At 45.2% G+C, this 23,821-nt stretch overlaps 1 protein-coding gene across 2 annotated transcripts; it reads left to right on the top strand.

Moving 5' to 3' along the window:
- The first annotated feature begins 1,359 nt into the window (after window positions 1–1,359).
- Window positions 1,360–18,484, top strand: PARK7 (Parkinsonism associated deglycase). Of its 2 annotated transcripts, none has more exons than XM_065935834.1 (7): window positions 1,360–1,530; window positions 2,427–2,584; window positions 4,172–4,273; window positions 6,095–6,154; window positions 7,029–7,098; window positions 11,674–11,760; window positions 17,658–18,484. In XM_065935834.1, exons 2-7 carry the CDS (start codon window positions 2,495–2,497, stop codon window positions 17,816–17,818), a joined length of 570 nt encoding a protein of 189 aa, XP_065791906.1. In that variant the 5' UTR covers window positions 1,360–1,530; window positions 2,427–2,494; the 3' UTR covers window positions 17,819–18,484. The 2 variants fall into 2 exon arrangements, with proteins under 2 accessions (XP_065791906.1, XP_065791907.1); XM_065935835.1 differs by having other exon boundaries at window positions 1,368–1,519.
- Window positions 18,485–23,821: the final 5,337 nt, after the last annotated feature.

Here is a 23,821-nt window from a genome sequence, read left to right as displayed (position 1 = left end):
AAAGTTGAATGTGCGTATATATTCCTGATTTATCTGGCTATATATCAGCCACCCTAGGTGACATGAAAACTCTGGTAAAAGTTACATCTGATGATAATCTTCCTGCTTGGACTTTGGTACTATCTTGGGTGAAGGGTGATTGGTGGAAAACTATATTTACCATTGTTATAGTTGCCTTGATAGTTCTGCTTTGTGGACCCTTTATTTTACAACATATTACGAACTTTGTAACCCAAAGGTTGATGTCATTCTCCCAAATTGAAGGTCAGAGAGTCAGGGTGCAATATATCCCTATGAATGATGCTCATACTATGAGTTAGGAGCATCAGGAGTGGGGAATGAAGGAGGAAAAGAGACAGACAGGCTCCATCCTGAAAGCAGGACTCCATCTTGGGCAGAACTGTGGACTTTGAGCTATATGCCCAGTATGTATGGAAACAACATACCAACTGGAAAACCAGGCCCCCTGGATGCAAGAGTCCCAGGGCTCGTACCTAGACTCTCTGTTGCCTAAAAGAATACCCTAATTATCTGTGTAACCAAATAGAATCACAAATTCTATTATGCTTATTGGGGTATGACCACAGACCTATTGATAATTGTCCACTGTTAACTACGTAGGCTTAAGGCATATGAATCAGGGTTAACTTTGAATGTATCTTTCTTTTCCTTTGTTCAGACTAGTTTCAGGGAATTTGGGGAGGTGGGTCTGGGCACCTACACTTAGGGTATATAAGGTTTTCAGAAAAAACTGGTCCGGATCCTTGGCTAAGAGGAGACTCTTCCTTGGACCCGCCGGTGTAATAAACTGCACTCCACTATCTGCATTGTCCTTCTGAGTGAGTTTGTTTCCCAGACTGCGTGGCTAAAACATAGCAACTAGCCAAATCAGTCACAGAGGAACTGGGGAGACCTTAAAGAGTCATAACAGAGCAGAGGTGACTAGACAACGCGCGCCAAAAAACAGAACCATGCAAAGAGAGCCCCGAGGGCACAAAGGAAGTATGAAGGAACTATTTTATTTTGTAAAAATGCGGGTTTAAAGCAAGCCTAAGCAGCTCTTCAGACGAGCACAGCGAAAAACTTGGAGCATGAAAAACGGGTTAAGTTCAGCGCGCGCTGGGGGCACGCTGGGCCGTCCTTCAGATGCGGGAGATTTCGGGAGAATGCGTGAGTTTAGAGGATTCCGCTTTCGCTTGTTGGTCCAAATGGAATCAAGCCTAGGCATACAATCTAGACGCAGAAAGGCACGAGTTACCGTAGGTTCCCCTAGGTGAGTTCGCCCGGATATGACATCACGTGAGGCGAGCTACGTGGGTCTGCGCAATGCGGGGCTAAGGAGCCAGGCAGGGCGGCGCGCGCCTGCGCAGTGCGGGGCTGAAGGCCAAGCCTGACGGCGCGCGTGCGTGCGGGCGTGCGCGCTTGCGTGCGTCCTGGTTTAGTGCGGTACCGGCCCAGTGGTCACCGGTGCAGAAGTGCTGACGGAACGGGCCGAGGCTGGCCGTCTGTGGGAAGAGAGGCGAGGTTCAGGTCTGGGCCATGGGGAGCGCGGCTCAAGCTTAGGCCGTGGAGCGCGGGCCGCCCGCTGTACCCCTAGAGGATCCCCGAACCGGGGCGGACCCGGCCGGCGTCTAGCCGCGTCTGAGGAGGGGGAGGTCTCCCAGGGTTCGCAGAGAGCGCCGTTCGCTCGCCAGCGTAGTAGCAACGCTGAAGCTTCTAGAATTTGCGTGCATAACATCGCACCAGCCTGCAGCTAGTTAATCTTGTGTTTGTTGACATCGTTTACTAAAATCTGTGTTGCATGGGGAACAAAGTGCAGAAAAATAGGCTAAAAGCGATTCAGACCCCGGCATAGCGGCCGTCGTTTACAACGAGAGAGCTAAGTGCGAAGAATCTTATCAGGATTGAGTGTAGCGTGGGGGAATTACCATTTTTCTCCGTTATTTTTTTTGTAAAGCGTGTTCAAATATGTAACACTGTTAACCGCCCCCGAAAATTTAGTGCAGTTACTGGAACTAAAAAATAAAATCCCCTCCAAAAATCTCAGGGGGTATTGCTAAAGACAGTATTTCTTCTTTTATCCATTAGGTTTAGTCGTTTTTCTGTGAAATAGTACTTGAAAAAAGGCAGCTTTGTATTCCCCTCTCCCTGAATTGTGTGAAATGAAAGGCCTATGTGATTATGTCTTAGAAAGCTTCATTTTCAATATATTAGAAATTAGATTTTTATAAACGTGATGAAATCTGAACAGTAACCAATATGTTGGCAATCTTGCTGTGATGTCATATCAAAAAACAGGAACTGAAATTGTTTTAAGTCAATATTAACCAAGAATGCTGTTTTATTGTGTTTTGCCTATCAAAATCTTTTTCCCTGGGAAGCACTTGGTTACTCTGCTTAAAAGTGTTCCTTAATCTGGTTTTTAGGTCTCCTACGGTTGCAGTGAAAGTTTCTTGAAAATCTTGTTTTGATTGAGTCTTTAATAAATATAAAAATGGCTTCAAAAAGAGCTCTGGTCATCCTGGCTAAAGGAGCAGAGGAAATGGAGACGGTGATCCCTGTAGATGTCATGAGACGAGCTGGAGTAAGTCCCTCAAAGTTTTTTAGCCCTCCTCCATTTGAAAGCATTTTTGGATTCTTATAAGTGATTTTGGATAGAGTATTGTTGAATGCACTTTCTGAAATATTTCAAACATACACAATGGTACAGAGGCTATGTAATAATTACCTGTTTAACTGCTGTCCACATTTAATATTGTTAACGTTTTACTATATTTCTTTCAGACCTGTTTCTTGAAGACAAATGCTTAAAAGGAATAAACATTGCAAAGCTCTCTTTGTTTATTTACCTAATTCAGTTCCCTTTCTGGCCCCAGAAATAACTGCTCTCCTCACAGTGATGTGAATTCAGCCCATGCATGTCTAAAGTAACATTAGACTGTGGTTCTCACTCTGCATGTCTGCATTATAAACCTTTATACACCCACATAACCATAGTGAATGCTTAAGTATCCTTTACTGAGTTGTGGATACCATTCTAAGCACTTTTACTAGTTTTTAAAACGTTAAAATCACCTTAAGAGTTACTGCCATCCTCTTGTTACAGTTGAAGAAACAGGCGGAGAAGCAATCAACCAGTGAATCAGATATTTAAATAAGTGAAGTAATCACATTGTAGTAAAGAATGTAGATACAGTTTATTTAAAATTGCTGCTTAGTATTGCATATGGGAATATGCCCAGTCTCCATTCCTCTGTTGTATTGTTTTACAGCATTATAGTGCTGTAATACTTTTTTTTTCTTTTGTCCCGGTTTTATTGAGATATAATTAACAAACAGCTTTGTGTAAATTTAAGGTGTACAGCATACTTAAATATATCATGAAATGATGACCACCATAAGGTTAGTGAATATCTGTCATCTTGTATCAATACAAAATAAAGATGTAGAGAAAAACATTTTTTTTCCTATGATGAGAACTCAGGAATTACTCTTAAAAACTTTTGCATATTATATACAACAGTATTAATTGTCCCTATCCTGTTGTACATTCATTTCTAATGCTTATTTATCTTATAGCTGAACATTTGTAATATTCCTGTGCAGGTTTTTCTTGTTTAAAGATATGAAAGTTTTTCTAGGCTCTGAGCTTAAAAGGAATTGCTACTTGCATATATGACGTTACTAGATTTTGTCAAATGACTCTCTAAAGTACTAATATGTGGGCCCACCAGCAGTGAGGAAAATTCCTGTTGTTCTCAGTATTGTCAACTTTGTGAATTTTTGCAGGGCAGTGGAGTAGTATTTCATCATCTTAACTTGCATTTCTACCTTATGAAAATACCAGGAGGGTTACAGGGCAACAGCAACTTTGCAAGGTGTTTTATAGATAGGATGATCATATGATTTATCTTGCAGACAGGAACACTTGTGGAAGAAAGGAGGCTAAGCAGATGGGGTACTGGGACAGCATCTTTAATTCATACTGTCAAGCAAACTGGGACAGACCTAGTGGTTAAGTATATTTAGCCAACTTAATAGCCTAAAGTCAGCATGGTTTTGTTGCAGTATTTCCTGCCAGGTTATTTTAGAACACAGGCCAGCTGTGAAAATGTTACTCTAAATTTATGTTTCAGTTTTCTTAAATATCATGATGACGTCTTCCTCTTAGATTAAGGTCACCGTTGCAGGCCTGGCTGGAAAAGACCCGGTACAGTGTAGCCGAGATGTTGTCATTTGTCCTGATGCCAGTCTGGAAGATGCAAAAAAAGAGGTTTGTTCTCTAGACTTGGAATCGTTCCTTCCTACCACTTCTTTATCAGTTTCTTGAACTCTCTCTTAGCTACATCTAAAACTGTCATTAGCACAGACTTATTTTAAGAAAGTTACTTTGCTTAGAGGTCTTCAGCACTAAATTAAGCCCTGGGGAGTGGAGAACTTTGCCTTTTTCACTCTGTATCTTCGGAACTTGGCAGGTCCCGGATACCTCATGTGCTTGGTGTGGGTGGATGGGCAGGACACCGTCACTAGTGTTCTGGCTCATACGGGCAGCCTTGCCTCCTTCTGTAACTACATTACTTAGTATGAGAGTCACCTGCACATTTCCCATTCATTTCTTACCCTTTATTCGAAAGCTGCTTCTTATCTTTTCTTTATCAGTGACACAGGCGTGGGGTTGTGTGATTCATTTTACACGGAACAACTCATATTTGATTCGTGGTTGGATTAAAGGAGGAGTGAGTTCTCCTTAAATTGTGTCACCTTTTCAGTATCTTCAGAATTGAGGTTCTTCCTTTTGTGGGGGACCAACACTTTTGGGAATCCGTCAAGAGCTGTGGTCCCTTTCCTCAGAAGCATGCCTGCCCACACGTACCAGACACTTGAGCCTGCGCTTTCACAGGGCTCAGGCTTCAGGGGCCAGTGTGACAGAAGTGTGGGGCACACCCTCTTAGAGCAGGGATGGGGCAAATCACCACCCATGACAGCTTTTCTGTGCTATGAGGAGCCTGGGAGTAGAATTCCCCATACCTAGCTCTCCTCAAAAGCGTAGAAAAATGCATTCCTCTCTGATAAATTCACATATCTCACTGCTAGATTGTGAAGTATAAGAATGTTGATATTTTGTAGAAGTTGTTGAATCTCTAAATAGCAGATTAAAAATGAGAGAGTAGCAATATGTGTTTCTTGCCTGTTCTTTTTTGTCCTGTAGGGTCTTTCTGGGTGTTCTAGAATAGTGGTTACATTTTGTGTCTGTTTATTGTTCAGTTTCTAAATGGAGTGAAAGAAATTTTCATACTTGACAGATTTTAAGTTTTGCTTGGCTTTGGAACAACATAGGACATTTCATAGTCTTTAAAAGTAACTAAATAGTATATGTTGGAGTAAAAATGTACTAGATTTTCATTTTATTATTTACTTAATGACTAAATTTTTTTAAGCTTTTTTAACATTTGAAGATACTGTATTAAATCAATTTCTATTTCATAATTTAAGCAAGTTTGAAATCATTAGATTTCTAGGGTGTTTTGGTATCTGAGATAATAAAATATTGTGTCATTTTTTTAATACCCGAAGTTCCATTTTACTTAAGGTTAAAACATTCTTTTGTGTCTTTTAAAGTTTTTTTTTTATTACTGTGTACATTCTTGTTGAAAAATATCACATACAGTGTAGACAAACACAAAGTCACGTGTTATTATTAATGTCCCTTTCTCATTCTTCCCTTCCATGCTCCCTGCATCAGTTGGCAGTTTCCTTTGTCCATGAGTATCTATACTGTTCATGTGGGTGTGGATGTGTGTGGGTGTAGACACACACATATGCATTCACATACATTGATTCTTTTTACAAGAGTGAGATCATGCTACACCTGCAATTCTGCAGCACAGACATCATTTCGTGTTACTAGTATATGGAGGTTTTCTGCATTGTTGGCTAGTTACATTATTCCGTTATAGAGAAACGCCTTGATTTATTTAACTTTCTCTATGAGCAATATTTTTGCTGTGACCATATTTAACATATGAATGTGTTGCTGTTTAATGCACATTTCAAATAAAACATTTTCACTTTCTTATTTTTTGAATTGTTACAGGGACCTTACGATGTGGTGGTTCTGCCAGGAGGTAATCTGGGTGCACAGAATTTATCTGAGGTAAAGTGTGTAAAGAGAGTATTTCAACATCTTGTATTCTGTTGTTTTTGTTATTAAAATACTTCAGGAAGAAGGCTGTGACTAGAATAGGAAAAGATGAACAAAACAGTGTTCTAGCTTAATTAAAAAAAAAAGTCATTTCTAATAACATTTACTGTAGAAGTAAGCAGAATTGGTGGAACAGTTGTGAATAGATTCTGTGAATAGAGTCCAAATGTAAGATTACTTTTTCCCCCCCTAAATAGCAACAGAATGGTTTATTTTGTGCTTGTGAAGGGATAAGCATTGAAAGTTAAGAGACTGGCTGTCTACTCAGCCATTGGAGTAAGGGAGATTGCTGGAGCCTAGAGCTGCCAGCTTGAATGAGAAATGGTATAAAGGAAGCCACTGCTTCTTCATTCTGTTATGTGAAGCGTCAGCCTGCAGGAGGGACGAGAGAAGGAGGTGAGCGGGGCAGGGACTTCCTGAGACAGAAACTCATGAACCAGCCCGGTCAAGTCAGACATTTGGGACCTTGGGGCGCTCTCCTCACTTTGCTGTCTGAAAAAAAGAAACCTAAGCAGCACCTTCCCTCTTTTCTGTATCCCCAGAGTACAAGATGGCAAAGGTTAGCATGCCCAAGGGAAATAGCTTTTCTCATCTCATCTTTAAACATCTTTAAGGAGAGGGTACCCTTTTCTATATAAACGTTGTGGTTGGGTTTAAGCCTGTAGAAACACTGAATTTGGTAGTTTCCGTATTGATGATTTAGCAATACTGTTGAAAAACAGATGGAAGATCTTGTGGTTAAGCTAAAACCAGATTCTACTGAAGTTTCTAGCTGAGATTGGCTGTGGCTTATTGACAATTTGATGTACTTTGGTTCTTTGACTAGTCCGCTGCTGTGAAGGAGATACTGAAGGAACAAGAGAAGAGGAAGGGCCTCATCGCTGCCATCTGTGCAGGTAACCTCAGGCCGGCCCCTGTCCAAGTGTGTCTTCAGCTTGCTTCAAAAAACACACGACAGGGTTGTCTTTGAGTACGAGATTGTGTTCCCAGTACTTCATCCACTTCCTAAAGCATGAAGGGCTTCTCTTTCGGTGTGTTTAGTTGGGGGCGTGAGGTTGGTATCATGGCAGGAGTGACTGCAGTTCCTCCATTTTCTGCCTCTCCCTGCCTTTGGTGTACCTTCTGTGGAACCTGTTGTTTTCTGTGTTTGATGGACCTGGAGGAAAGCAAGGCCCCTCTGGAATTGAGTAAACAGTTGTTATAGCCAGTCCCATTGCCAGAGAGGACTTCTGCCAGCACAAGGTTAGCAAGAATCAGGCCAGCGTTAACAATCACAGATTTGCCCTGAGCTTGCCCCGGGGGCTTCCCACCTGGTCCGCAGTGTTGAGCTCCAAGTCTGAGGTACTGTATATTCTCTGCCACATGATTTAGGGTAAAGGTGGTGGTGCTTTGCAGGGGTCCTCACATCTTTGAAACCTAGTAATACCAGTCCTTTGGTTTTTGATACCATTTTAAAGTCCATTCTTTTTGCTCTAATATGAGATGATATTTCGCCTTCTTCCATTTTTTTCATAGTGCAATATTGGCAGGTGCCTTCCTTATTCATGGGTCTTCATTAAATGTTTTATCAAGAGAGCAGATAAGCCAATGAATGGATGGTTAGACAAAATGACACACTATTTTGTTCAATATGGTAGACTTTTTAAAAGAGATCGTAGTCATAGGCTGGGGGTCTGGGGACTGTGCCTTAGAGCAGTGGTTCTCACAGTCTTTCCAGAGGGTTTGCAAGGGCAGAGCAGATATGCTCACACATTATTTGCCTTTTTGCTTTTAATTCTCACAGGAATTACATCAGAGAATGACAATGACATCATTCAGGCATGGCTTGCGTGCTAAGTGTTCTTAGCTCATAAACCTTTCAAGTTTTAATTTCTGGCATGGCAGTTACTGATAAATGTAACTCACACTAATAGCTGAAGGGACCCTAAGACTTGAGTGTTTGAGAACCCCCGAGTAAGAGACCAGGAAGGACTGAGGGGCATCCACCTGGCAGTCCTCGTCTTTGGGTTCCAGTCAGCACTGACCTCTGACCTGCCCTTGTGGCTTAAGGATTTCTCTGCTAAAGGACACTGCAGCCAAGTAGCTGCACTGCTCCTTAAGGAGGAAGACATCAGTTAGTTCAGTCACTCAGACATGTCCAATTCTTTGTGAACCCATGGACTCTAGCACACCAGTCTTCCCTGTTCATCACCAGCTTCCAGAGCTTGCTCCAACTCACACATGTCCATTGAGTTGATGATGCCATCCAACCATCTCATCCTCTGTTGTTCCCTTCTCCTGCCTTCAATCTTTCCCAGCATCGGGGTCTTTTCCAGTGAGTTAGTTCTTTGCATCACGTGACCGAAGTATTGAAGTTTCAGCTTCAGCATCAGTCATTCCAGTGAATATTCAGGACTGATTTCCTTTAGGATTGGCTGGTTTGCTGTCCAAGGGACTCTCAAGAGTCTTCTCCAACATCATAGTTCAAAAGCATCAGTTCTTCAGCACTCAGCTTTCTTTATGGTCCAACTCTCACATCTATATATGACTACTGGAAAAACCATAGCTTTGACTAGATGGACCTTTGTCAGCAAAGTGATGTCTGTGCTTTTTAATATGCTGTCTAGGTTGGTCATAGCTTTTCTTCTAGAGAACTCTTCAAGAAAATTAGAGATACCAAGGGAACATTTCATGCAAAGATGGCCATAATAAAGGACAAAAATGGTATGGACCTAACAGAAGCAGAAGATACTAAGAAGGAGGAGGACATAGGTGCTATTAGTTATATAAGGACTTAGTCCAGTCCACCCTCACCCCACCCCACCCCACATGCTGACCCCTCACCTCTGTCACATTCTTAGTGCTTAGTGCTTTGACCAAAGGAAGAAAGGAAGGGTTTGTATTGGGTTTCCCCCCTTAGGATTGCTGAAAGTAAAAAATCGCGTGTCAGTTTGTCATTTTGTGTCACTAAGGTAGCAGAATCATGAGCTGCTTCCAGTTCCCAGTGTTGTGCTGAGGCAGGATTGACTCCCAGGCTGTTAAGACGTGCAGCCCTTGTCATCATTTACATCCATGCTATAAACGGCGCTGGTAACATGTCATCTGGTTGAATGTCCTGCACTGCTCTGCTGGGTGCTATAGAAGACCGGAGAAGCACGATTGTGTGTTGAGGAGAGATTCGAATGAGCAATGGCAGAGATTGGGATGTTTCAATCAACAGATGAGAACAAAGATGAGGCTTAGATGTTACACTTATGGATTGGGAATGGTTTACTGAACTGAAGGAATGTTAACTTAACCCCTAATAATGAGTGAGAGCGAGAGAAAGAACCTGGAAGGGAGGCTTTCTGGAGAAAATAAAATGAGACTTGGGGAGAGGGGGGAGGCGTGAGGGGTATGGAAGCTAGTTGGCAGGTGCTGGGCTCCAGGTACAGGCTCAAGCTCTGGGACACCTGGAGAGGCTAGGACCCTTTCCATAAATAACCACATGGTGGCGCTGTTGACTTCCCCTCTGGTCCTCCCTGTTCACTGTGATTCTGTCCACTGTGCCCTCTGCTCCCAGCTCAGAGCTGGACCCCTATATATTTATTTATTTATATATATATATAATTTATTTACTTTTGACTGTGTGCTGGGTCTTCATTGCTGTACAACCTTTTCTCTAGTTGAAGAGAGCAGGGACTACTCTTGGTTGTGGTGCACAGGCTTCTTATTGCAGTGGCTTCTCTTGGTGTGGAGCACAGGCCCTGGGCTTCAGTAGTTGCAGCACGTGGGCTCAATAGTTGTGGTTCTCGGGCTCTAGAGCACAGGCTCAGTAGTTGTGCACTGACTCAGCTGCTCTGTGGCTTGTGGGATCTTCCCAGACCGGGGATTGAACCTGTGCCTTCTGAAGTGGCAGGCGGAGTCCTTACCCCTGAGCCACCAGGGAAGCTCCCAACTAGGATTTTCATGCCCCAGAAAGCCATAATTTTGAGTTTACCATACATTTATTAACATCATTGTAGGCAACAGTTTTATCACCTGGAGGGAGCAGCCTAAAAATTTCTGACTCACCGTATCACCACTGTCCTCAAGTATGATCCATCATCTCTTGAAATTTGCTCTAAAATGTACTGGAGGAAATGATTGTTTCTTAAAATCTTATAAAATAAGAAAGATAATGAATCCATTCAAATAAAATTGAGTGATAATTATGACAGACTTAAATTTTGCTTCCAAACACAGCTCTTGAGTACAACAGATACAAGTAAGGAGGGAGGAGACATCAGGCATGTTTAAGAGGCTTTTGATGTAAGGTATAAATGAGGACTTGGTCTGAAACTGACACCTGATGTTAGACCGACAACTTATGTAATTAGGTGATATTGTTTGATCTTCCTGTTAGTAGCTGCTAAGATCTTGAGTCGACCATAGGTCTGTTATGTAACTACTTTTTCCTTGGACCTGTGTTGAAAAATGAAAGGTCAAAAGAGCAAGTGCTTGGGTTTGCTGGAGCTGAAGTGCGCGAGTCTGTCTTGGGACCTTAGCTGCAGTGCCCTAACCATTTAGAAGGTCACAGTGTTCTTCTGAAGTTTTTCTAGGTTTGACATGAGGCATTAGAAAGTTTTTCTTTGTTGTTGTTTTTTTTTATTTTTGACTTAGAGAAAAAAGATAGAGGGACTCCTTTTAAAAGAAAAAACAGATTTAAAATAACAAAAGGTAAGAAATCTTTCTGATTTTAGTCTCTATTTGAGAATTGTTACAAAATGATTATCAATAAAGTTGACCACTCATTAAAGTCTCAAGTTGGCACCTGCATTTTTTTTTTAAGCTTCGTTTTAAGAGAGACAGTGTAGAGGACCACAGCGGGCATTTGTGCTCTTCAGTGCGTGGTTGTAAGAAAGAAACGCCAGCGCCTCTGTGTCTCAGCCATGTAGGCATTTCATGGGTGTCTCCTCTGGGGCTGGGAAAATGTCCCATTCAATTTAATATATTCATTTATTATATGCCACCTGATATATTTGGGTAGATGGGTGAGTGCTGGTCTTTCATTTTCAAGTAGAAAAGTAAAACTAGTCCATGAAATAGCAGTCAAGCCCAGAGATTCAGAGCATGCTGGTTGCGTTTAATGTATAACTAAGTCTTCCATTTGCAAAGAGGCAAGAGTTTAACCCTCAGTGGTCTCCCATTCTTTGTACCCCTGTTACACTTGCAACCTGTTCCTTGAGGGGGCATGGTTTGTTTATCTCTTTGCTCCTTAGGTATAAAGGTAAATCTTTCTGATTAAATGGTTATTGAGGTGTTTTGAGTTTGTACATTTTTGCCACACATGTTCTGCAGATGGTTGATTATAAACATACTTTACCTGTCATATTAGTAAGTGTTTAGTTTCAGAATCATAAGTATATTTTTGGGTAAGAGCCCCCTGATTCAAAGAATGCTCTTGTTGCTGCGGTTTTTAAAACATGGGTTTTTCTGTGCACACACTTAAATCTCTTTATTCATCTTTTTAGGTCCTACAGCTCTGCTGGCTCATGAAATAGGTTTTGGAAGCAAAGTTACAACACACCCACTTGCTAAAGACAAAATGATGAATGGAAGTAAGTACATACTTATATTCTAACGTGCAGAAAGACCTCCGAAAGCTGTGCTGTGGCATTGTCTCCCGCTTGGAATACATTTTGTACATAGGGATTCTCTGTGGGTTGGGGTGTGATGTGTTCCTCACTTTCTTTGCAAGTGTTTTAATGACAAAGACCGGCTAACGGGGTGGGTCTCTGTGTGTAGGTTGCCTAATGGGGTACAGGGGCTGATCTAAAGGCCAGCCAGGTTCCTCATGGTCAGATTGAAGTGGTTCCACGATGCCACTTTAACTAGTTTATTAAATACTTTGCCAACAGTCTGAGGATAAAATTTAAACCTTGATGGCAATTTCAGAGGGTGCCCTTTTGCCCATAGTCCAGAGTAAAATGGACATTGCTCCCTTCCTGCAGAGGAGGCCTGCTCCTTCATTGACAGGTTCCTTTGTAAATATTAACATCAGCCAGACATTTAACTTTTGTACATATATTTTTATAAAAACAATTTTCTATTCTTGGTAAAAGAAAAAAACAAAAAACAAGCATTACAGAAAGGAATGAAGTAAAAGTAAATGATTCCCTTCTCTGACCTCCCTACCCCCTTTCTACTTTTCAGAGGTAACTTCTGTTAGGTTTCCTGTGTAACTCTAGAATTTTCTTTGCACATACTCATTATCCTTTGTAGTTTAATATTTTTACTCAAATGAGAGCTAGTAAATATGTTCTGCAGCTTGCTTTTCAAACCTAACGTTATACCTTTCTTCTCCCCTAACTTATCATTTCTCTTATGTTACTTGGTACTTGGAGGTTATGTTTTTAAAAACATTGTCCCTGCCCTTCAGGAGTTAATAGCTTGCAGAGACATGTGCACCAAATTTAAAAATACATCAAATTTCAAGTTATGAGGGCAGTGTATAGTTAGCGGCACAGCAGGGTCACTGTGCTCCTGGATGTGCAGCTGTGTCGTGATGGACGCTGCCTCAGAAACAGTGCTGCTTGGCGTGTGGTTCAGAGCGCCAGCCAGGCAGTGTCTTCCTCTGCCACCTGTGCCTGGCGTGCATATCGAAGGGAGCAGAAACCGAAACCAGTGTAGAGAAAGGGACGTCACACTGGTGTGGATATGTGCAAGGGAATCAGAAATTCCCACTTGGAAATCATGAGTGGCTCAGCTGGCGTTCAACCAGTGGGGAGACTTGGTGACCAGCTCCATTTTTAAAACACCCACTAACCAGCAGCCAATGGTTACATCAAAAGACTGATAATATCAAGAGCAGATTTGAAAACAGCTGTGCTGCTGATACATTTTCTCGCCGTATCAGTTCTGCTCTGGACTTACTCTGAACTAAAAGTAGGGCAATTCATGTTCTTTCTTCGTTCATCTTTTCATAGCAAAGTAAAGTGATGCATTTTTCATTTTACTGCCTCATAAAACAACACCTTATTTTTTAAAGGAATGTTAGGTTTGCAGCAAAATTAAGCAAGGAGTATAGAGTTTCCATAAACCCTCTGTGCCCCCATCCCCACCTCCCTCCCCATCCGCTTCCTTTCCCACACAAGACGGTACCTTTGTAACAGTCGATGAACCCGCACTGACACATCATCACCACCCAAAGTCCATAGTTTACCTTAGGGTTCACTGTTGGTGTTGGACATTCTGCATATTCTTAGATTTGATCCAGGGTAGTATGTTTTTTTGAAAAATCTATAGTTTTATTTTAGTTGATAGATACTAAATTGTCAATAAAACCATCAGTGTGAAAATTGATTTTTTTTTTTAAGACTCTGACTTTTGGGCATTTTTTAACGTAGGGGTTTAGTTTACTTTGAGCAAATGGTGGGATTTTGGAGGGTCAGAAAGAGCAGAATCAGGCTTCCATTAGCAGTAACGACTCGTGAGAAGGAGGAAGCGAGTGGAACGTGTTCCCCGTTATCTGCTTGTGTATCTTTGTGGCTCTTTCCTTGTAACACCTCAGGAAGACGAGGCTGATCAGAAATAGAAGAATATGAGATTGTTGACTCTTGGGCACTTACAGGGTACATTCACATGTGTTTTCTTGAACCTGGCAGCCCCGGTACCCAGTAAGGCACGTATGGGCTTCACCGATGAGGAAACAGGCCGCTTGCCTGAGTCGGTCCGGAACTGGGGCCCCGTTTCTGTCCACATGAGGCCCACACACACTGAGGTCACCAGGTGTTGGGTTCAGTCAGCAAGACCTCTTGTAAGAAAAAAACATTTGCAGTGTCTGCATTCTGAGAAGTGGAGCTGTAATCACTTCCTGGGTGAGGAGGCCCTTCTGCTTGTCCTCATCGTGAACTTCAAATTAAGAGCAGTGTGACATTTTTCTACTCACATAAGCCATCCAGTCTGAAGGACAGAGTGTTTCCATTTCTCAGCTTTAAAATAAAGAAGGGGTGACTTCAACTTTTTGTTCAGTTCTCGTTTCTGTGGTTTACTGAGCGGCTGGATGCCAGCTCCCAGGGACGACCAGGGACTCCGGAGCAGGTGACTCCCATGAGGCTCCAGCCCCACCCCTCCCTGCCCCCAAGGGCTGGTCCCGTAACCTCACTGGGCCTTGATTTCCCCATCTGCCACCTGAGGAGGACCGTAGGTAGCCCCTGCCTCTCGGGGCTGCTGACAAGGCTCGGTGAGTCAATGTGTGTGACACACCTGGACGTCTGTGGGTTACTGAAGCTGTGTCAAAGGGCCCACCAGTCAATGCCTGGCTGTGCCTGGCTCTGGGCTGAGTGCTGGGGATGCAGAGCAGACAGACTGCTACCACCAGGCCTCAACTTGTTGGGTTGGCATCATGCCCATTTTACAGAAGAGAAAAACAGGGAGGTCAGACAGCTGTTAAATAGCAGACAGAGGTTTGAATCTGGCAGACTGACACCTGAGCTGATGTGCTCAGGGGTCAGTGGCTTTTCCTGGAAGGGCTGGATAGTAATGATCTAGGGCTATCTGGGCCGCCGCGTCTCTGGGGCTCCCAGACCACAGAGGTGAGGGTGTGCAGGTGAAAACGGCTGTTGGTTACTACCCTGTGGCCCCTAGCCTCCCCCGTTGCTTCGTCTCTGCGCTTTGAGAGAAGCTTTGGGGTGGGTGTTTGCTTAAAGTTAAAAAGGAATGAACACCTCCTGCAGGTTGACCAGGAATGGACTGGTGTGCAGGTGTTGTTTTTCTCCATCTTCACCGCTAGGTGGAAGTGGTCTGTAAGCAGACCTTTAGCTCTTGGCTGAGATTTTTTATAAGAACCGGAATTTTTAAACATTTGTAACCAGTGTAAGCTGTATTTGTAGTATTTTACCAACAAAGAGGTTGTTACCTGAATCATTCAGAGCCGTGCCTTCACTGTCTGTGTCTCGGTGTCCATCTCAGCTCCGGGTTCTCTACTTCAGTACTTGGGATGATCTCTAACCAACAGTAAATGATGTTAGCTTAGGTAAACCTCTCCCCTGCAGACCAGGGATACCCTTTTTTTCTGTCGAAGGGTAACTGCGAGTGCTCACGGACTGTCGTCAATTGTTTCACTGGGTGACTTGATTTGTGATGAGGAGAGGAAGCCTTGAAGCAGGGCAGTGGTGTTTGTCCCTGGGAAAGGACAGGCACTTTGGGACATGGTCTCTAAAGCTTGCTGGTGCAGCAGGAGCATCTTGCTCAAGCGCGCTCTTCTGTGTGAGCATCAAACAAGCATTTCCTGAGCTCTTCTTTGGGCTCCAGGGACAGAAAAGGGGACAAGATCAAGCCATGTTCTCAGGGCTTCTCAGATGGGGAGGGGGTAGAGGTTGTGTGGTGCTGCAGACCCGACTCTGCCTGCAGGGACCAGATGTGGCAGGATTGCACAGAGGACCGTTGTGGGCTTTTGACTCCAGCCCTGAATCTGTTTGTCCTTCAAGGCCTATGTCATTGAGCAGTGTCATCATGCAGCCAGGCGGCCAGGAGTCCTCACTGGTGTCTCCCCATGTCCAGTTCCTCCCCAGGGTCTTGGCATTTTATCTTCAAGGCACACCTCGGACCTCCATGGCCTCTGTCCTGTCCAGGTCACTGTTTACTCCCAGTGGGTTCTTCTTCGTCTCCCCTCTGCTGCTTTCTGCCCTGTCTTTGTGTGCAGGCTGGGTCCCAGGGCTTGTGTACCATGATGTGGAGTTGAGGGTCACTTCAAGTTGCCAGAGAAAGTGGCGAAGGCTTCTCATGGGGGGCACCTGGGTGTGCTGTGGTTTGCACTGTGGAACGTACCCTGTTTGGTGGCACTGAGAGTGGAGGGAAAGGCAGGAGGAAGGGGGACTGCACGCAGAGGCCCTGCATTGAGGCAGCGGGCAGGGAGTGTTCATTCACTCTTTGCTTCACCTGATACTCGGGAGCACCTCCCTGGTGCCATTAGCATTCTAGACTGGACGGGTAGGTGAGGGCTCAGCATTTCACAGACCAGAGGTAAACAGGAGCCAAACGGTTTCCTGGGTGCTGGGAGGGTGCGTGATAGGGTGACCTGGGGGGCCTGGTGAGAGAGGGGTCCATGCTGAATTCAAAGGTCTATGCTGAGTTGCTGAGGGGAGCTTTCTGGGCAGAGGGAACAGCCGGGGCAGCTCCTCCAGGGCCGAGAGGACTCCAGTGCCCTCTGTAGCAGAGCTGCAAGCTTCAGGCGGGAGAGTGGGCCCTGGGGCGCTGCAGGATCAAGGGGCCAGGCCATGTGGGGTACTGCTGCATGAGAGGAGTTTGGGCCTGGTGCTTGTGCAGTGGGAGGATTTGGTGACTGTCTGATGTGGAATGTGAGGGTGGGGGGTGGTTCAGGGAATCCCAGCTTTGAGCCCTCAGATCTCCTCGGAGGTGGTAGTGTTTACTTCATGCGAATATAGGAGCAGCCTGTTTCTTACTACATTTGCAAAGATACAGCCAGCTGTGGCCTCCGAAAGCAGGCAGTACCTGATGAGAAAGTAGGTTTCTCCCCACTTGCACCTCTCTCTCCCTACCCATGACACATTGTGCGTGGTTTCTGCTTGTTTGCTTTGGAGGCAGCAGAAAGTGTGCATCACCCAGGGGGTCTGTATATTACAGGTCATTTCTACCTTCAGCTCTGGTTCCCCTACATCCCCCTTCCTCCAGCATTTTATAGGGAAGGAAAAATAATTTTCCCTTGTATCCTTCTGAGTTCTTAGTTGAGACCCTTGTTACAGAAGACAGGTTGATTGGAGAAGAACAAAGTTTATTAACATGTATACTTTGTTTGGGCTTCCCAGGTGGCGCTAGTGGTAAAGAATCCGCCTGCCAATGCAAGAGACCTCATTGGGGGCTGTGGAGGCTACTGCGGAGGCCTGGCAGGCTACAGGCCATGGGGTCGCAGAGTCAGAGACAGCTAAGCAACTGAGCACTGTAACTCGTGTTTACATGGAAGAGCCCCAGGGGAAAATGAGTAACTCCCTGAGATGGTTTAGAATTCTGGCTTAAATTGCATCTTAATAGGGAAAGGGGAGACAGGCCTCTCAGGGGAAGGTAATTGGGTTTTTGGAAAGATGAAAGGGCCCTTTGAAGAGTAGATGGGAGGAATGATAGTTTATGACAAGGTTTGTCTGGGTGTAGTATCAGCTCCTGGTTTTCTCTTCTGATTGATAGAACTTCTGGGAGGGGGTTTCTGATAGCTGAGTTCCTTTTGGACAGTCAGTGTTTAGGCAGGAAAGGGGATTCAGAGAAACCCTCTCCCTTTCTGTCCTGCTGTGCTCTGAGAGCTGGGGGTGCCTAGTGGAGTTATGAGTGACTGGCTACAGTGTTGGTGTTGTGAGCTTTTGCTTTTTTTTAAATCTTGGCTTGTTTGTATTTTCATTTTTGTGAGACAGTAGTGTGCAGTAAGAGAATGGAAGTGTAGAGTGGTGTTTATGGCTGTCCTGCATAGCCCACAAGGACGTAACCCTTCTTTGTTTTTATTTCCCAGGTCATTACAGCTACTCCGAGAACCGTGTGGAGAAAGACGGCCTGATCCTCACCAGCCGGGGGCCAGGAACCAGCTTCGAGTTTGCTCTGAAGATCGTCGAGGTGCTGGTCGGCAAGGAGGTGGCTGACCAAGTGAAGGCCCCACTGGTTCTTAAAGATTAAAGTGGAGAGGCTTGATGATGGTCAGAGAGACAGGCCATTTGTAATCCAGCCTCATTGTGTTCACTTTTAAAAGGGGGGCAGTCATTGTGCAGAGTAGCCGTCTTCCTCACTCCCTCCCCGTCCATTTGTGGCTCTGAAATGATAGCTATGGAGAGATTCCGTTATATCCTCCCATTTCTGAGCCTTGATTGCAGAATAAACAGGGCATTTAGCAAACTACCGACTGTTCCTTCTTTTCTCCCTGGTCTCTGTTTCCTTGTGTGAAACCAAGTGGTATCAGCTTTGTCTGCAGCTTTTAACTATTGTTCAGTTGTGTCCAACTTTTTGCAACCTCATGGACTGTAGCCAACCTGGCTCCTGTGCCCATGGAATTCTCCAGGCAAGAATACTGGAGTGGGTTGCCGTGCCCTCCTCCAGGGGAACTTCCTGACCCAGGGATCTAACTCCGGTCTCCTCCATTGCAGGCAGGTTCTTCACCATCTGAACTATCAGCAAAACTGGTAACTTGTAACTATTGATCTAGCTGCTGAAATAACTGAACAGGGGACATGGTTCACACAGCAAGATGAAAACACATAAAACAGATGAAAGAGGCTTGTGACTTCTCTCCGATTCATTAACTGTATCCCTAATGTGCTATTAAAAATACCAGCGCTGTTGGCTTACTGGTGAATTTTTGTAAGTCAGTTCCTCGTCTCCCATTGCAGAAAAAGTCCTGAGATGGGAGTTGAGAACCTCTCAAGGCTGATTTCCCCTCGTGAGGGAACAGCACCCAGCTCTTTAAGCTGCCCAGGTTTCTAGGTGGGGTGGGTGAGTTGAACGCCAGGGCATGGGCCCATCCAGTCAGAGCTCAACACACTTGATCATGCAGCTCAGGTGAGACCTGTCAGTCAATGAGATTCTGTTCTGGGAGCTGCCCTGCCTCCTGCGGCTCTATCTGCCAGGTGCTCAGGAGGACTGGCCCTCGCATGGCACTAGAATGAGAGACAGGAAGCTGAGGACGAGGCTTGACCCAAGATCTGTCTACACCTGAAGCAGGACAACTCCTGAACTTTTGAACACGTGTCAATTCCCTTGACTTTTGTGTTGGTGGAATCATTTTTATAAATGACTGATGAGATGGGAGTGAACTGACGGCAAAGGGCTGAGCTACTAAGTAAAGCTGCCGGACAGAGAACGTGCGTTGCTGGGCGGCCCCATCGTTGGCTGTCCTTCCTCTCCTCCCATTCCTCCTGGGCACAGGATGGACAGAAGTGAACTGTCTGAAAAGGCCAGGCCAGCTGGTAAGTGCTTGAGGTGTGTGGGCTGTCACGCTTCCATCACAACTGCTCAGCTCTGACCAGGCTGCACAGAAGCACCCACAGCCAGCCTTCAGGACCACCGGGCAGTAAACCCCCCTTCACCAAACCAGGCAGCAGCTGAGCTGCTGTTGGCAGTCCTCAGGCTGCAGTTGGCAGATTGACTGGTGAACCAGAAGGCAAGGTGGATGTTCATTACTAAAAATGCAAATAACTGCTTGTTGAGCTGCTTGTTTTGATTAGCTCTGTGATGATGTAAACAGGATGTGAGGAGGGGGAACAGGAGAGACCTCGAGGGGTGGGGGCTGCTGAGGCTTCAGCTGAGACCTGAGGGCAGGTCCGGCTCCATCAGCAACTGCCAGTGGTGCTGCACCTACAGTGTGCCAAGCCTGATCCTGGGGCTGGAGTAACCATGGGGAGACACGGTCTGCTCTAGGTCTTCTGTGTAGAGTTGTTCAGTCGCTTAATTGTGTCTTAACTCTTTGTGACCCCATGGACTGCAGCACGCCATCATCAACTCCCTGAGCTTACTCAAACTCGTCCACTGAGTCAGTGATGCCATCAAACCTTCTCATCCTCTGTCATCCCCTTCTCCTCCTGACCTCAATCTTTCCCAGCATCAGGGGCTTTTCCAATGAGTTGGCTCTTCACATCAGGTGGCCAAAGTATTGGAGCTTCAGCTTCAGCATCAGTCCTTCCAATGAATATTCAGGACTGATTTCCTTTAGAATTGACTGGTTTGATCTCCTTGCAGTCCAAGGGATTCTCAAGAGTCTTCTACAATACCACACTTGGAAAGCATCAATTCTTCGGCGCTCAGCCTTCTTTATGGTCCAACTCTTAACATCAATACATGACTACTGTAAAAACCAAAGCTTTGACTAGACTGACCTTTGTCAGCAAAGTAATGGTCTCTGCTTTTTAATTTGTCATAGGTTTGTCATAGCTTTTCTTCTAAGGAGCAAGCATCTTTTAATTTCATGGCTGCAGTCACCTTCTGAAGTAATATTGGAGCCCAAGAAAAGAGTCAGTCAGTTTGCATTGTTTCCCCATGTATTTGCCATTAAGTGATGGGACTGAATTCCATCATCTTTGTTTTTTGAATGTTGAGTTTTAGGCCAGCTCTTTCACTTTCATCAAGAAGCTCTTTAGTTCCTCTTCACTTTCTGCCATAAGGGTGGTGTCAATCTGCATATCTGAGGTTATTGATATTTCTCCTGGCAATCTTGATTCCAGCTTGTGCTTCATCCAGCCTGGCATTTTGCATGATGTACTCTGCATGTAAGTTAAATAAACAGGGTGACAATATACAGCCTTGACGTACTCCTTTCCCTATTTGAAACCAGTTGGTTGTTCCATGTCTGGTTCTAGCTGTTGCTTCTTGACCTGCATACAGATTTCTCAGGAGGCAGATAAGGTGGTCTGGTATTCCCATCTCTTGAAGAATTTTCCACAGTTTCTTGTGATGCACACAGTCAAAAGCTTTAGCATAGTCAATGAAGCAGAAGTAGATGTTTTTCTGAAATTCTCTTGCTTTTTCTATGATCCAAAACGAATGTGTGGGGTTGGGAGAGAGGAAAAGATCTACATTCTATGTGGAAAAGCAGAGAGAAGAGGCAGTGACAGACTGTTCCGCAGGGTGTGTAGAGAGGCCTCTTTGAAAAAGGGCCTGGGGGGAGACTTGGTATCTGCTGAGAGCATTCCAGGAAGAAGAAACAGGAGGAGCTAAGGCCCTGCAGCTCGAGTGAGGCGGAGCACTGGGTTGCAGAGGGCTTGCTCGAGGGGTGGGGTTGGAGAGGGAGCTGGTGCCACCGGGAATGGTCAGAGGAGGGCCCTGACCCTTTTTGGTCTAGAGGTCAGCTCTGTTGAGAGAGGACCCCGTGGGGAGCAAGAATGAGGACCCCAGAGGTGGGCACCCATGTGGGTAAGAGGGAAACCATTTCCAAGATTCCATCTTGAACACAAAGTCACATGGAGACTTGGTGTCCTTAGCCAGAGAAGGAGCCCTTGTAGTAGGTTGGTGAATTTGGAGTTCAGATCAATGAATTTGAAAGGTCTATATATACTTTCAATGAAGAAAGACTCAAAATCTGTTATGTTGAAAGTCACAAATTACTGACATTTATTATTATTCATTATTAACAGTGAACATTAAAAACTCTTGAAGTACTTCCCTGGCAGTCCAGGGGTTAAGAGTCCGCAGTTCTACTGCTGGGGGTGTGGGTTTAATCCCTAGTTGGGAGAGTGAGATCCTGCATGCCTTGGGGCCAAAAAAGAAAAAGGAAACAAATTGATTATTTGGTTTAAAAAAACAACAAAGCTCTTGCAAGTCACAAGCATATTGTACCAGCAACCCCCACCTCTGATTCAGCTCCCTGAAATTTGAGTTGATCTGCAGGAAGGGGGCAAGGAAAGGTGATTCCAAATGGACAAAAGGGAAAGAGTATTTTTAAGAGGCTCAGGTTATCAGAGTCCAGGAGATGTAGTGGTTTTTTCCCCCTGTGTTTGGGGTGGGGGTTCCAGGATCTGTTTTATCTAAACCTTGGGCCTTTTCTGGCCAGGTCAGGAATTACTGGCTTTAGGCATATCGATAACATTTAGCTGCCTCCAGCCTCTCTATCTGCCAGCTTCTTTCCTAGGCTAAACACACCTAATCTCTTCCTTCTAGGAAGTAAAGGTGGGAGGGGGCCATGTTGCCCAGAAAGAGAACTTGGAACTTGAGGAGGGGTGCTGTCCACATTTCCAAGTGATCTGGACTTGGAATTTAGGTGTGTGGTCCATCCAGCTGGACAGGCTTCCTCCTCATTCAAGGGTCACCCCACTTTGGGCATCACTTCCTTCACTCTCGACATTACTTTGCCAACAAAGGTCTGTCTAGTCAAAGCTATGGTTTTTCCAGTAGTCATGTATGGATGTGAGAGTTGGGACCATAAGGAAAGCTTATGGGGCTCCTTAAGGAGCACCGAAGAATTGATAATTTTGAACTATGGTGTTGGAGAAGGTTCTTGAGAGTCCCTTGGACTGCAAGGAGATCAATTCAAACCAGTCAATCCTAAAGGAAATCAGTCCTGAATATTCATTGGAAGGACTGATGCTGAAGCTCCAATACTTTGGCCATCTGATGCAAAGAGCTGACTCATTGAAAAAGACCCTGATGCTGGGAAAGATTGAAGGCAGGAGGAGAAGGGCACATCAGAGGATGAGATAGTTGGATGGTATCACCAACTCAATAGACATGAGTTTGAGCAAGCTCCGGGAGTTGGTGATGGACAGGGTAGTCTGGTGTACTGCGGTCCATGGGGTCACAAAGACTTGAGGTGGGGTACTGTCCACATTTCCAAGTGACCTGGGTTTGAGCAATTGATCTGAACTCCTTCATGCTCACCTTTGTGGCTTTGGGAGCCCCGGTGCCTGCCCAAGACCGCTTGCAGAATTAGGGAGGAGGTGAGGTCTGGAAATCAAGTCTCACCCAGAGTCCAGTCCCCTTGACTGAAAGGAGCAAATCCCTCTTGCAGAAAGTGGCTCTGAGGCCCTGACCTAGCAGCTCTGGGCCACAGCCTTCCCAGCCGCTTCACTGGTCTGGAGGTGGCCAGGCTGCAATCCCCGAGGCTCTGGGCAGTGGTGCCCCAGGGAAGTGACAGCCAAACTGCTCTTCCGCAGGGGGTTGGTGATTGTGATTTGGATTCTTGGTGAAAGCCTGATGAATGAAATGAAGGAAGGGCTGTGTCCCAGGTGCTGAATAGAGCAGGGAGGGCCCAGGGCTGACTGGATGGCTAACTCTGACTCTTTTCAACTCCATGGAGTATTAGCCTACCAGGTTCCTTTGTCCATGGGATTATCCAGGCAAGAATACTTGAGTGGGTACCCATTGCCTTCTCCAGGGGATCTTCCTGACCCAGGGATCTAACCTAGGTCTCCTGCATTGCAGGCAGATTCTTTACCATCTGAGCCACAGGGAAGCCTTAACCTTTCACAACTGATACAAAAGGAATCCTTACATTTGTCACTATTTTGTCCTTTTTTTTTTTTTTCCACTGATTATCTCTCTTAAAAAAAAAATTATTTATTTGCTTTTGGCTGTGCTGGGTCTTCGTTGCTGCATGAAGCCTTTCTCTAGTTGCAGAGGGTGTGGGCTACTCTTCATCACTGTGCTTGGTCTTCTCATCTCGGTGGCTTATCCCGTTGCAGAGCACAGGCTCTAGGGTACTCGGCTCCAGTGGTTGCAGCACAGCAGTTGCCCTGCGGCTGTGAGATCTTCCTGGACCAGAGATCAAACCCGTGTGCCCTGCATTGGCAAGCAGATTCTTAACCACTGGACGACCAGGGAAGCCCTCGCTGATCACGTCTTAGGTAAATTTTCTCTACTGATTTACAGGCTGGCTACTACATTATGCCATCCCTGGTGGCTCAGTGGTAAAGAATCTGCCAGCAATGCAGGAGACATGGGTTCAGTTTCTGGGTTGGGACGTTCCCCTGGAGGAGGAAATAGCAACCCACTCCAGTATTCTTCTCTGATAGCTCAATTGGAGCCTTAGTTGGGGCTTCCCTGATAGCTCAGTTGGTAAAGAATCCACCTGCAATGCAGGAGACCCTGGTTCGATTCCTGGGTTGGGAAGATTCCTGGGCTGGAGAAGGGGAAAAGCTACCCTCTCCAGTATTCTGGCTTGGAGAACTGGGTTTCCAGGGTTGCAAAGAGTCAGACAGG

This window comes from Muntiacus reevesi, chromosome 5, assembly GCF_963930625.1.
Source record: "Muntiacus reevesi chromosome 5, mMunRee1.1, whole genome shotgun sequence".
Taxonomy (NCBI): domain Eukaryota; kingdom Metazoa; phylum Chordata; class Mammalia; order Artiodactyla; family Cervidae; genus Muntiacus; species Muntiacus reevesi.
The sequence above is the reverse complement of the archived record's forward strand: the minus strand, read 5'-3'. Positions and strand labels throughout refer to the sequence as shown.

What these genes read in the sequence shown, in the direction of transcription:
- PARK7 (XM_065935834.1), top strand. Translation starts at nt 2,495, where the DNA reads ATGGCTTCAAAAAGAGCTCTGGTCATCCTGGCTAAAGGAGCAGAGGAA. An exon ending in ATGTCATGAGACGAGCTGGA is followed by an intron (nt 2,585 to 4,171) that starts GTAAGTCCCTCA and finishes TCTTCCTCTTAG; the next exon opens with ATTAAGGTCACCGTTGCAGG. An exon ending in TGGAAGATGCAAAAAAAGAG is followed by an intron (nt 4,274 to 6,094) that starts GTTTGTTCTCTA and finishes GAATTGTTACAG; the next exon opens with GGACCTTACGATGTGGTGGT.